Source organism: Nicotiana tabacum, chromosome 7, assembly GCF_000715075.1.
Source record: "Nicotiana tabacum cultivar K326 chromosome 7, ASM71507v2, whole genome shotgun sequence".
NCBI lineage: Eukaryota > Viridiplantae > Streptophyta > Magnoliopsida > Solanales > Solanaceae > Nicotiana > Nicotiana tabacum.
In genome coordinates, this window is record NC_134086.1 from 40,907,342 (window position 1) to 40,919,928 (window position 12,587).

Here is a 12,587-nt window from a genome sequence, read left to right on the forward strand (position 1 = left end):
CTTAGCCCGAACCCGTACGGGCCCTAAAAAACTCGAAATTTCCCAACCCGCCAGCAGCCCGTTTTCCCAGCCCGCTAACCAGCCCGTCTGCTAACCGAACAGGCTGGGGTTTTTACCGTTCAGCCCGTCCCAGCCCGTCCGATAAACACCCATGCTCCAAGGTCCAAATTAACCCAAGAAAAACACAAGAGCAACACTAGAAGTAATATTAGTGGAGTGTTCAGTTTTCAATTTGTCACTTTCGGGTCTGTACTTGCCCCGTTTCCGCTCCGTTTTCCTGCATCTCACAGTACTTCGTATTGTCGATTTTGTATTTTCTTTTTTTTCAATAGTGGAAAAAGAACATCTTCATTTTCAATTCAAGAAAAAGAATCGGGAAAAATCCTCTGAAGCAAAAACAAAAAAAAATTCTAGGATTAGGGTTTTCTCCTATCTCTCTCTATAATTCTTCATATCTCTGCATTTCCTTTTTTCTTTTTTCAAATAAAATTTTAACTCAATTCTCTATTTTCACATTTCTAGGGTTTTCATTTCCCCTGATCGACTTCCCTTTCGTCCCAAAGATCGAAGCTTTTTCACCATTTTATCGTTCAATGGTATTGGAAATTTTAAATTATAAATTTATTTGTTATTTCATCTATTAATTTGAGTATTTGCTTAAAATTCCTTTTGGTGTGTAAAGTTTTTAGCCTTTTCCTTTTCTTTACCTCTAGTGGGTATCTGTTATTTATTTCCATTTAATTTGGGTTTTGCTGGTTAGTATTATTAAAGTTTGAGACCTTTTTCGTGTCATGGGTCAACCATAATTATTGTGTTTTTTAATTTGTTTGTGCTGCATTCATCAGATTATATATAAATTTCAGCATTTTAGAATTTAGAGTAGTACAGTATCTGGGGTTGTGTTTTAATCTAATTTGGAGGGTCAATGTATCCTGCTGGTATGGATTATGCACGGGACAGTGGTACGGCTCTGATTCCTACACGTTTTGTGTGGCCTTATGGGGGAACAAGTGTTTGCTTGAGTGGCACATTTACTGGGTACTAACTTTAAGCTGGCAAAATTCATTTCATTACTGTTTCTTTTTTCTTTTTGTCTCTGTGTGTGCGCGCGCTCGGCTAACATCTTGTGTTTCTTACGGATAATTTTGAAGGTGGTCGCAATGGCCGATGACTCCTGTTGAAGGATGTCCAACTGTATTTCAGACTCTTTGCAGCATACCACCTGGTTACCACCAGGTTTGTTTTGTATTATGGATTAATATTATAAAGTTACGTTTTTTATAGAAGTGATTTGAGCAAAAGATAGTACTATTAGTTTCAGTAGTTATATGCTTTGCTAGTGGATAGCAATCAATTGTGAATGTTATTCTTTTAATTAGTGAGTAGTTGGATAGCAGGACTATTTTTCACATATTTGTCGATTGTCTAAGGCTGTCATGCTATCTATTGTGACAAATCATTTAGTTCTTGTAGATATCGACATGTGACCTAACTTCAATCTAGAGCAAATTAGAAAACACTTTCCCCGATTTTGGGATTTCTTAAGCCTTGCTGCTACTTGCCGAGACCATTAACCGCCTAGTCCAGTGTGTAAACTTGCTGATGAGCTACTTAGATGGTCATAAGATGTTTTATTTGACTTACTACAGCAAGTATGTGGGCCTGTCGTTGGATATTGGTTTTCATTGCTTGCTTTATTTAAGGATTGAAATTCATTTCTGGTGTGGAAACTCCTGCCATCTAGTTAGAATAGAGATGTAATGGAAGGAAGCATCTGAGTGGGGTGCTGGAGGGGGATGCTAGTAGGCCGTCTTTTTGGGAGTAAGTATGCCATTATATTCATCTAAACCAACGCCAAGGAGCAGGGTATCTAGATCATACATATTCATTAGGTTGCACCAAATTGCTGAAAGATACAAGCTTTTGTATGTAAGTCCATTTACTGCTGCGGCCTTACTTTAAAGATGATTCATTTCCTTCCACGTTGCCAAAAAGCAAGCTGCTATTGCTAACCAAGCACTCCTACGGTCCTTACTCATTTTCTTTCTAGACCAGCATAAAAGCATTTCCTTTGCTGGTGTGGGCATCATCCTTATTTTAGTCCGTATAAATTCAAAAACAGACACCTGAGCTGGCTGGCAGATGGTTAATTAGTTCTTCTAGACAACTGTAGTAGACAGAGAGTTCATACTCAGCTGTGACTGTTCAGTTTAAAGGCTTGCCAAAACTTTGGTTTCAGAATTAAGAAAAAACAAGAAAGAGCCTTTTATAAGTGTGAGGTCTTGCCAGCATTTTCCATGCACTTTCTCGTTCATGACGAGAGAAATATGGGACGGCCTTCGGAAGTCTTGCATCTTACCTGTGTCTCAGATCTGGGAGTCATTTTTATCTGTGTCATGATTTTGAGTTTTAATATCATTTGCCTTTTTTTTTTTGTTGCTTCTTTTCCTCATTAGATTTAGCATTTCAGCTTCCTTACATGAACTGATAAAGGATTTCTGGTTACATACTTTACTTGCAGTACAAGTTCATTGTTGATGGTGAATGGCGACATGATGAGAACCAACCTTTTGTGACTGGAAGCTATGGAACAGTTAATACTGTCCTCTTGGCTAGGGAATCGGACTACGTTCCAGCGGTACTAACTCCACGAATACCTCCTAGTTCTAGCATGGATGTGGATAGTCAGGCTTTTCAGCGCTTGGTAAGAGAATGCTGTACTCGTGCAAATTGCTGAACATTGCAAGTTGTTCATGAATGCTTAGGATATTGAGACTTTCTTAGTGTATCTATTATCATTTTAATGAATTTCTCCATCACATTGTATGCACTATTCTGTACCTGGAGCTGAGGATTTATGCTTTTGTATGTATATATTCTTTTGGTGCATCAGCCGTCATTCGTCATCAATAGTTAACTTCTACTTGTCCAGTTTTTTTGAAGAGGTTAGACATGAAGCCTCCATATTAACTGCATAGTTTATGTTTATTCTTTGCTGAACCAGCTCATTTGTGGTATGAGGGTGTCACTTCTTTTCTAGCCCCTTGTTTTCTGAGGCGCGATGACTTGATGACATTTTTAAGAACCTCTGAATCTATTTGTGAGACACCAGTCACTTTGGTCCACTAATTAAATGCTAAAAGAAGTGATCTTGAAGCACCCTGGTGTTCAACCATTATTGCCTATGTGACTTCTTTACTCCCTTCTTAACATATTCTCTTATATCCTCTAGAGGGGGAGCTAGTGACTCTGCCTTTTGACTTGTTAAAAATCTTTTTGCTTATATCTGTTGTAGGTAAGAGTGTCAGATGATGCTTTGCCAGATGATGCTTCCAGGATATCACAGACAGATTTAGATATTTCCCGTCACCGTATATCTGCAGTCCTATCAACACATACAGCTTATGAGCTGCTTCCAGGGTCAAGCAAGGTTTGATATATTTATCCTATATTTTGTCTAGGTGATGTGATGGGTATGAGTGTTTTGTTGCCTTTCCTGATTAGGGCTATTTTTCAGGTCATTGCTTTGGATGTTGACTTACCCGTAAAGCAAGCATTTCATATTCTTCATGAGCAGGTATATCTTCTATCGCGCTAGATGTCCTGTTTGTATCCTCATACGTATGGTACTTTCAGACTTTGTTACATTTGAGAACTGTTCTTCCATTGGGTCCAGCCTTGAAGCCTCATTTCCATTTAAAAGAGAAAAGTCAGGATGGTCATTGAACAGAAGTTTGTGGATGTCAGAACAGATTCTCTTATAGAATCATATTTTGTAATTTGTGATTTCTCATGCATTATTGTATGAGCCTTGTTCATTTACTAGAATTGGGAATAGAATGACTTGTTAGTTAATACTTCTGCTTCCTCTGCAGATACACTCAGTTTATTAGATAAGATTGCGCAATGCCCTATGCACTAAAAATAAAAATAAAAATAAAAAGATTAGGCTTTGCCGTCTCCATTATGCTGTTTATACTTCTAGATATTCTCTTCCTGAAAATCTTGTAAGATCTGTTTCTGAGCCGTATTATTTTCAGGGTATTCCTATGGCTCCTTTATGGGATTTCAGCAGGGCACAATTTGTTGGAGTCCTTAGCGCTTTGGATTTTATTTTAATCATGAGAGAGGTACACAGAGCTCTTTGCAAGTTTTAGTTATGTCTTATTTTTTTTGGGGACAACCATGGTGTCCAGGCACCTTGCACGCACCTCGACTAAAGTTTTGGTTATGTCTTTTAACTGGCAAATTCCTTTTAGCACTAATATGCTGCTATCAGTATTTGTATTTCTTCCAACATCTTGTACGACTTCTAATTGTTATGAATTTATTAATGCTGGTCCATTTTTTTGGGCTTACAATGTGGTCTGGCTTGTTCCCTTTGTGGTGCTATACTTTTGTTACTGCTTTGGAGGTGCCCTTGCACCTGTCTTATCTATAGACATACTGAAGGCGAAGTATGTGTAAAGTGACATTTGAAGGTAGCCCTCTGGTTTGCTTTTGTGCTTGCTTCCTATCATAACATGATCCATTATGCATTTTGGATATACCAATGCTTTTATTATATATATGTATGTTTGAGCAGCTTTGGCTTTGTCTCCCATCTATATTGTTTCAAAACTGTACAGAAATATTATTTCACTTTCTTTAAGCTGAAAAACCTGCACGTAGGAACTTGACCACCTCCAAGCTAAGAAAGGTGGAAATTTTTAAAAAAGAAATAGATGATACCAAAAGTTTTATATGATAAGTAGGCAAGTGCTGTAATTATGCCATTTTGGTAATCTAGTCAAATTACTTAACACTTGATTTAGTATCTTTGTACCTATGCTGTTATTACTTGAGAGTTCTATGTTGAAAGTTTCCCTTGTTGACATAATATGCCTTTACATTCCATCAAAATGTGGGTTTATGGGGTGGGATCTAGCTAAATTTATGTATTTTTTGTTTTCCCTAACGGCTGAGGTCTTATGATCATGCTTCATTTCAAAATCAACGATCAGTTAGTTGAAATCAGCTGGCAGGTTTATGGGGGCATTCGTTTTGTCTTCTGGCTGATTGCCATTTTTATGGTTAATCTTTTATGACACCATGCCATGATACATTTAGTGCTAACTTGCTACTTGAAGTTGTAGAATTTCTTGTAATTTTGCCATTTTAGTTATAGTTTCATAATGTTGTTAATAGTGCATCCTTCATGCAACACATATTGTGAGAATCTAGGGTGCATTTGCCCTAATTAGTATGTTTCTGAGAAAAGACATTCGGATGTTTTACTCTTTGCTCTCGTAAGTGATGGATTTAAAAAAAAACGTGGCCTATTGCAGCTTGGGAATCATGGTTCCAATCTGACGGAGGAAGAGCTTGAGACACATACTATATCTGCATGGAAAGAGGCAAAATCTTACTTAAGCAGACACGCCAATGAGCATGGTAAATCAGTTCCCCGACGACTTGTCTGGGTGAGTTGATTTGGCCTGCTTGAAATGTCAGTGTGCATAGCCCAGATTTGACCTTATCCTTTCGCCTTGCAATTGTGATGGATATTTTTGGTTATTGTTAAACACTTAAAATCCCCATTTACGTTCTCGAGCACTTTGCTGTAGTATTGCCATCCATATCTGTAACTTACAGATTTTGGTTGAAGAAAATCTTCAAGCATTTAAATCATGCTTATTTGTAATAGATAGGATAAAATTGAGGGGGGATAGCCTGGAGAATAAGATCCTGCTCTTTTATGGTTCTCTAAGAGTAGATAATAAGACTAATATAGTTTATATCGACTTGTTATTGTATCCTATACCTTGGAATCAATCATGAGTTTGATGATTGAAAATGAAAATGATGAAGGCCTACTAAGATCATCGCAATTTTGCTGCTATGAATTGCACACTTTTTCTATTTTGTAGGAGAGAATAGCATTCCCTGTTCCCATCTAGTCATTGCTGATGCGCTGTATTAATGTGAGATCAGTTGATTAAATTTGTTTAGTTGCATCTGGCTATTATGGCACTTTTCGTGCTAAAGATCCCGTACTTTTTTCTTTTACTTCTGTTATCTGTTTTTGATAAGGTTGGTTAAATTTATTGAAAGAAGTACCAAGGAGGTACAGAAAAGTACAACAAAGAGAATCTGGGATAGCTCTTACAATAATCAGCTCAGCGTATCCAAGACCTCCAAATACTGAAATAAGTTTTCAGCTACACTTTCCTTACACCAAAAGTATAAAACATTGTTAGTCTTATGTCCTGATTCATGAATCACAGACTCCTGTTGTGTATTTAGGACCTATTGTTTGTCATTTACTTCTTTTACATGGCTTGATTTTCACTATGCAATGCAGGCAGGGCCAGATGACAACTTGAAGAATGTAGCATTGGAAATTTTGCAAAATGGGGTGGCTACAATACCTATAATTCATTCACCAGCTCAGGATGGATCATATCCTCAGCTATTATATCTTGCTTCTCTTTCTGAGATACTAAAACGTGAGTTTTAAATTTTTCTTGGGTGTTCACTGACTCTTGGTATCGTGGCTCACAACTTTGTTAATTTTCAGATATTTGCAGGTATTTCAAGCATTCTCCAGAATCTTTACCAATTCTTCAGTTGCCAATTGGGTCAATTCCTTTGGGCACATGGGTTCCAAAAATTGGAGAGCCAAATCGACAACCACTGGCAATGTTGAGGCCTACTGCCTCTCTAAATGCAGCATTGGATTTGTTAGTGCAAGGTTAATCTTTTCTCAGTCTTTTGGCTAAGATCATGTATAATTACTTGCCCGCTAAAAAGTTTACTTCACACTCCTTTTCAAAAAAAAAGTTTATTTCACACTGTTATTGCTGAAGAATGTGCATTCTCAATTTTTGGAATCTTAATGGTTTCTGTCTCATGGTGATAAGTTTTGGCTAGTGATTCAATACGCTGTCTGATCTCAGTCTCTTATGTATGTTTTTGTTCCCTTTGCAGCTCAAGTTAGTGCAATTCCCATTGTTGATGATAATGACTCCCTATTGGATATATATTCCCGAAGGTTTATAAATGAATAGTTGTTTTGCCATACTTCACACTGGTAGATTTTGTAGTGTATGTAGACTTTCATTGGGTTAATTTGCTGAATCTATGGTTGGCAGTGATATTACAGCTTTGGCCAAGGACAAGATTTATACACACATAAGTCTTGAGGAAATGAGTATTCATCAGGTAGTGCCTTGAGCTCATGCAGTATTGATGTGTGTTTACATTTAAGTATATTTCTAGCTTCAATGGGTGTAGTTCAGTGGTATGACTGCTGTGCCTGGGCTTTTATTCCCTTGCTCTCACCTGCGGCTGAGCATTCCCTTTCCAGAAAGGTAGAATTTTAGTTTCCTCGAACAATTCTCAATGCAACTATGCCTCAGTCTCCAACTAGTTGGGTTGGCTGTATGAGGTTCTCTGTATCCTAAAATATTCACCGTGATTTGACTATTTATGCTGGCTGTTAACCTTCCACGGCCCTCCTCCTGAGATCGGCTTTGCTTTTCACGTAGGCATTGTTACTCTTCTCTCATTAAAAGATTCGCAAAAAAACTAGAAAATCAGCACATGTATCTTGCATATTTGCTTGGATGGGACAACAACTATATTTTGTGGATAAAAGGACAGCCCGGTGCACTAGGCATCCCGCGTTCTTCACGCAGTGTACTGGTAAGGGCCGCATCCCAAAGGGTGTGATGTAGACAATCTACCCTAATGCAAGCATTAGTGGCTGCTTCCGCGGTTCGAACCCGTCACCACAGTGAGACAACTTTACCATTGTTCCAAGACTCACTTTCAACAACTATATTTTGGGGATAGTTTTATGAAACTCGATCAAAGTTGGATGCCAGCGGTAATGAACTTTCTTGCCAGAATATATGTTATGCATTTGGCTAACAGAATAGTTGCTCGAGAGTCTTTAAACTTGCGGACATTTTAGCTAACAGGAAAAGAAGAAGAAGGGGGGGGGGGGTAACGGGGAGGTGTTGGTCAGAGTTTAGGTGGTCTATGCTGCTATAAGCTGTTAACAACGCCGAACAGCTGGAATATTTTTCTTGGTGGAAATTCCTGTGTTTTCTTTTTTAAATCTATGGCAAGTTTATAATTTTTTACCCATTCATTCAAAAATATATACAGTACAGAAATCAATTCATCGTCAACTCTATAGTCGTCGTTCATGTTTTGGCTCAAGGAAAAACATCTCTAAGTAGTTTGTTTTGGTTAGATACAGGAACAATGCTGAGTTTATAATTTGCAGCTTATGTATGTAAACATACTTTTAGGTGCAGAGCTACATTGGTATATATACTCGAGATGTGTTTTCTGTTAATCTCCCTTTCATCTGTATATGTTTTTGCAGGCATTGCAGCTTGCAGAGGAACCATATGCATCGTATGGGTCGAGCAGTCAAAAATGTCACATGTGTTTACGTTCTGATCCATTGCATGAAGTGATGGAAAGATTGTCCAGACCTGGTTAAGCCTTTGTCCTCTTTTTTACTATGATACTATTGACTACAACACTCTTTTAAATCTCTTATCTGTTTAATCGTAGTATTAAATCTTCTTTGGCCTGTGATCTTTTCATGTGTTATAGTAGTAACTTGTTGCATATTGCTTGCAGGGGTCAGGCGACTTGTTGTTGTGGAAGCGGGAAGCAAACGTGTAGAAGGTATCATATCACTCAGTGACATTTTCAAGTTCTTGCTTGGCTAGCTGAAGCAAATAATTGACGGCAGACGCAATTTTGATGACGGTTGCCTTTATCAGTATTACTCATAGCTCATGGTGCACCCCATTTTTTATGGGGATTCGATCCCGATTCTTTCGTGTATACAATTGATTGGCCTCAAAGTATAATGGCCTGGTCTTTTAGGATGTTAGGCTAAAAGAATGAGGCATGTAAATTTTCACAATTGTTTCCCTCCTTTCACAGTTACTAAAGGATTAAGATCAGCTGGCCATATTTTCCTTAATAAGTATTATTAGGCAGGTTATGTTGCCATTATATCTGTTGCAAACTGATAAGTACAGTAAAATCACAGTACCTGTTAATAGTTTATCATGCAGTTACTATGGAAAAATGATTTTTTTTTTGGTTATTTGTTTAAGTACCACGAATTTGTGATTCGCAATGTGTTAATGAATTTTAAATTTGGTATTGGCCTTCCCACCATTATCTAGGTGAAAATAGCACGGGCTAGTCATTTTTCGGATTGGTAATTGAAAAATAGCTAGCGTTTGCAAATTCATTGAAAATAGCCACTAGTTTGCTGTAACACGGAAAGTTCCAGCATAATATACTTGAGATTGGTGCACCTGTGTATCAACTTCCAGCATATTATGCTGGAAGTTCAGTATATTATATTGGAACTCCAGTATATTATATTGGAACTTCAGTATATTATGTTGGAATATTTTTCGAATTTTGAACAATGTTTTCGTTTAGATTTATTTTTACATGAAAAGTGGCTAAATTTCGATTACTTTTGAAACTATGACTATTTTTCAATTACCACTTGTAAATCTGGCTACTTTTGAATTTCGGATCTCCTTATATAATAGGCAGGTAAGCTCGAGGTTCATTTATGTTCAAAACTTGAAACAGATATGAGATCCAATGCCACTCGACTCAAAAGAGGAGCTGTTATAGGCAAAATACATTGACAACTCCTTAAACATGGAACTATTTTTCATTAACAGACACGAATTGTAGTTGTGGACTATTGGACACCCAAGCAAGCATCGAGATATGAAGCCAAACAAACAAATAAGTTATGTGATTTTCTGGCTACTTTTTATACAATGATAATATTGGTGTTAACAAATAAAATAAGCTGGTTGTAGGAATTACTAATTTTGTTTGTTCCAACATTCAACTTGTCAATATCAAAGGGGACTTCTTGAGAATCATTCTGTATTCAAGCAGTTATTATCATCAAGGATCCCAACTTCTGGGTTCTCTTTTGTGATTTGTACTCTATCCTATTCTTTTCAATGAATTAATTTGCACCATAATTACTTTATTTCCTTGCTAATTAAATCACTCTTTTTCCATGAGAGTAAAATATGGAAAACTGCACTTTATTCTCTTTTATTTGCGGCTAATATTTGACATAATCCAAACAATGTCTAACGTATTATTACATATAACTTGAGTTCTCAATTCATTTCGTTGCTCACTCTAACCTTAGGAGAAGTCCAAAAATCTTATTCCAATTCGTTTATATGAACATCCTATTCTCTCTTAGCCTATTAGTACAAATTGAGATTTAAACACATATTAATCAAACAAATTAATTCCTGCTGAAATCATTCTTTATTTCTAATTTCACGTCAAGTAGGAGAATTTGGATGAAATGAAGCTCCACCAACCAACATGAGTGTAGGCATGGGTAACTTTAGGGGGTCTAGTATATAATCAACTTGTCTATTTATTTATAATTTTAGAAAAGAGAAAGATTAAAATATATGGAAAGACATTCTTAGTCTAAGAAGAGGACAAAAAGGTAAAGCAGGCAGCATATGATTCAAGGAAGAAAGAAAATATTCAATGAAGTTTCTTTATAATATTAGCATTAGGTGCAAACATACATATTGAAGCAAAACGTGAAAATTTACTTTGTTTGGACAAAAAAGTGGTAAACATGTGCTATGTTATTTCACACACACACACACAAAAAGCCTTGGCGAACGGCGTTTAGCCTGATACGTTAGGCAACGGTTATATAGCGCATGGTAGGGGTGTACAAAGGAAACCGACAAACCGTACCAACCCGATAATCTGAGTCAAACCGAAAAAAAAACCCGATTATATATTATTTTCTTGGAAAATACTTTATTTAGTTGTATCTTACTAGGACTAAAGAAATATTTTGAGCATAATTTATATGTTTTGTTCTACGCCCCGAAAAAATACGAATAACCCGAAAACCCAAGAAAACCCGAGAAAAACCGAGAGTGAAAAACCCGAGTTATATTGGTGTGGTTTGATCTTTAGATTTAATAATCCGACACAATTAGTTTGGTTTGATAATTATAAAATCCGAACCAACCCGACCTATGTACACCCCTAGCGCATGGTATGCTACTTTAGTGGGCGTTTGGACATAAGAATTATAAAATTTCAAAATAAGGGGAATTTTTTTTTCAAGTGAAAATGATATTTAAAATTTAGAGTTGTGTTTGGACATGAACATAATTTTGGGTTGCTTTTCAAGTTTTGTGAGTGATTTGAGTGAAAATTTTGAAAAATGGCTTTTTGGAGTTTTTCAAATTTTCGAAAATTTCAAAATGCATCTTCAAGTAAAAATTGAAAATTGTATGAACAAACGCTGATTTCGAAAAAAGTGAATTATTTTTGGAAAAAGGAAAAAATTTCTTATGTCGAAATGGGCTCTTAGTTTTTATCAATTTTTTTTCGTATTATTCTTGTTCTTTTGGAAAATTTTCACTCTACTTTGATTTCGGACTCCTATTCACGCCCGCTAGTTACATATAAAAGCATACAAATGTTATTCTTGGTCCAGTTGAGTTCTGCTTTAAGGGATCGTTTGGTAGGAGGTATTAAAAAAATAATGTAAGTATTTGTTTTGTGTATAACTAATTTCTTCTTTGATATATTTTCTTAATTTATATGTATTAATTATATATCCTAATTGGTATTATCCTATGTATAACTAATACACAACAAATCATGGTATTAGCAATGCAAGAGATTTTAATACTTGCATAAACATGGTTAAAGACATAATTGCCCCTCAAATCCGTCAAAGTGTACAAACTTAAAAAATGTATAGGGTATTTTTATAAACAATTAATTTTTTTTAAAAATTATGCAATACTTTAATACGACAAACCAAATAGTGGATAAGAACTAATCTCAATGTAACTAATGTCAGCATTATTAATACCAATATTGATAATATATTCTATTCAGCACTATTCTTATACCTCCTACCAAACGACCCCTAAGAATGGAAGAGGGAGTTAGGGGTGCTCATGGTTCGGTTTGGATCCGTTTTTCCCTAAAAAGAAACCAAACCAAGTAAGTTGGTTTTTCAAATATTAGAACCAAACCAAACCACTTAAGTCGGTTTTTTCTTGATTCAGTTTATGTCGGGTTTTATCGGTTTTTCGGTTTTTTCTTAAATATAAGACATACATTACCAAACACATATTTCGGAGACCACATTTCAACGTAACACTATCAAATCAATTGCCCTTTGAGAAATCTATTATTTACCAAGATATATTGATGATAATTGAATCAAAATTAAATAGTGATGAATAATTTAAGGACTCGATTAAAAATATATTATTTTAACAAGAAATGGATTCTTACACTTAACAAAAGAAACTATCAATCAAACTAGAATGTAAAGGTAAAGAACTATACTAAAAGTGCAAACTATTAACATTTACCATTAAATTTTTGAAACTTTGTAGAGAAATATACATATATATAGGTTTAATAATAAATCTAAAATAGTTACTCCTATAGTCGGTTTGGTTCGATTTTTTTCTGATTAAAACCAAAACCAAACTAAATTTGATCGGTTTTTAAAATTT

The 12,587-nt window shown here is 35.8% G+C and overlaps 1 protein-coding gene across 2 annotated transcripts; it reads left to right on the forward strand.

The window, feature by feature from the left end:
* Positions 1-303: 303 nt before the first annotated feature.
* LOC107805465 (sucrose nonfermenting 4-like protein) lies at positions 304-9,100 on the forward strand. Of its 2 annotated transcripts, XM_016629513.2 has the most exons (13): positions 304-1,038; positions 1,152-1,236; positions 2,522-2,704; positions 3,296-3,430; positions 3,518-3,577; positions 4,041-4,130; positions 5,328-5,462; positions 6,344-6,488; positions 6,560-6,733; positions 6,970-7,033; positions 7,134-7,203; positions 8,378-8,492; positions 8,641-9,100. In XM_016629513.2, the coding sequence occupies exons 1-13, from the start codon at positions 926-928 to the stop codon at positions 8,730-8,732; spliced, it is 1,461 nt and encodes a 486-aa protein (XP_016484999.1). In that variant the 5' UTR covers positions 304-925; the 3' UTR covers positions 8,733-9,100. The 2 variants fall into 2 exon arrangements, with proteins under 2 accessions (XP_016484999.1, XP_016485002.1); XM_016629516.2 differs by lacking the exon at positions 5,328-5,462 and having other exon boundaries at positions 342-1,038.
* Positions 9,101-12,587: the final 3,487 nt, after the last annotated feature.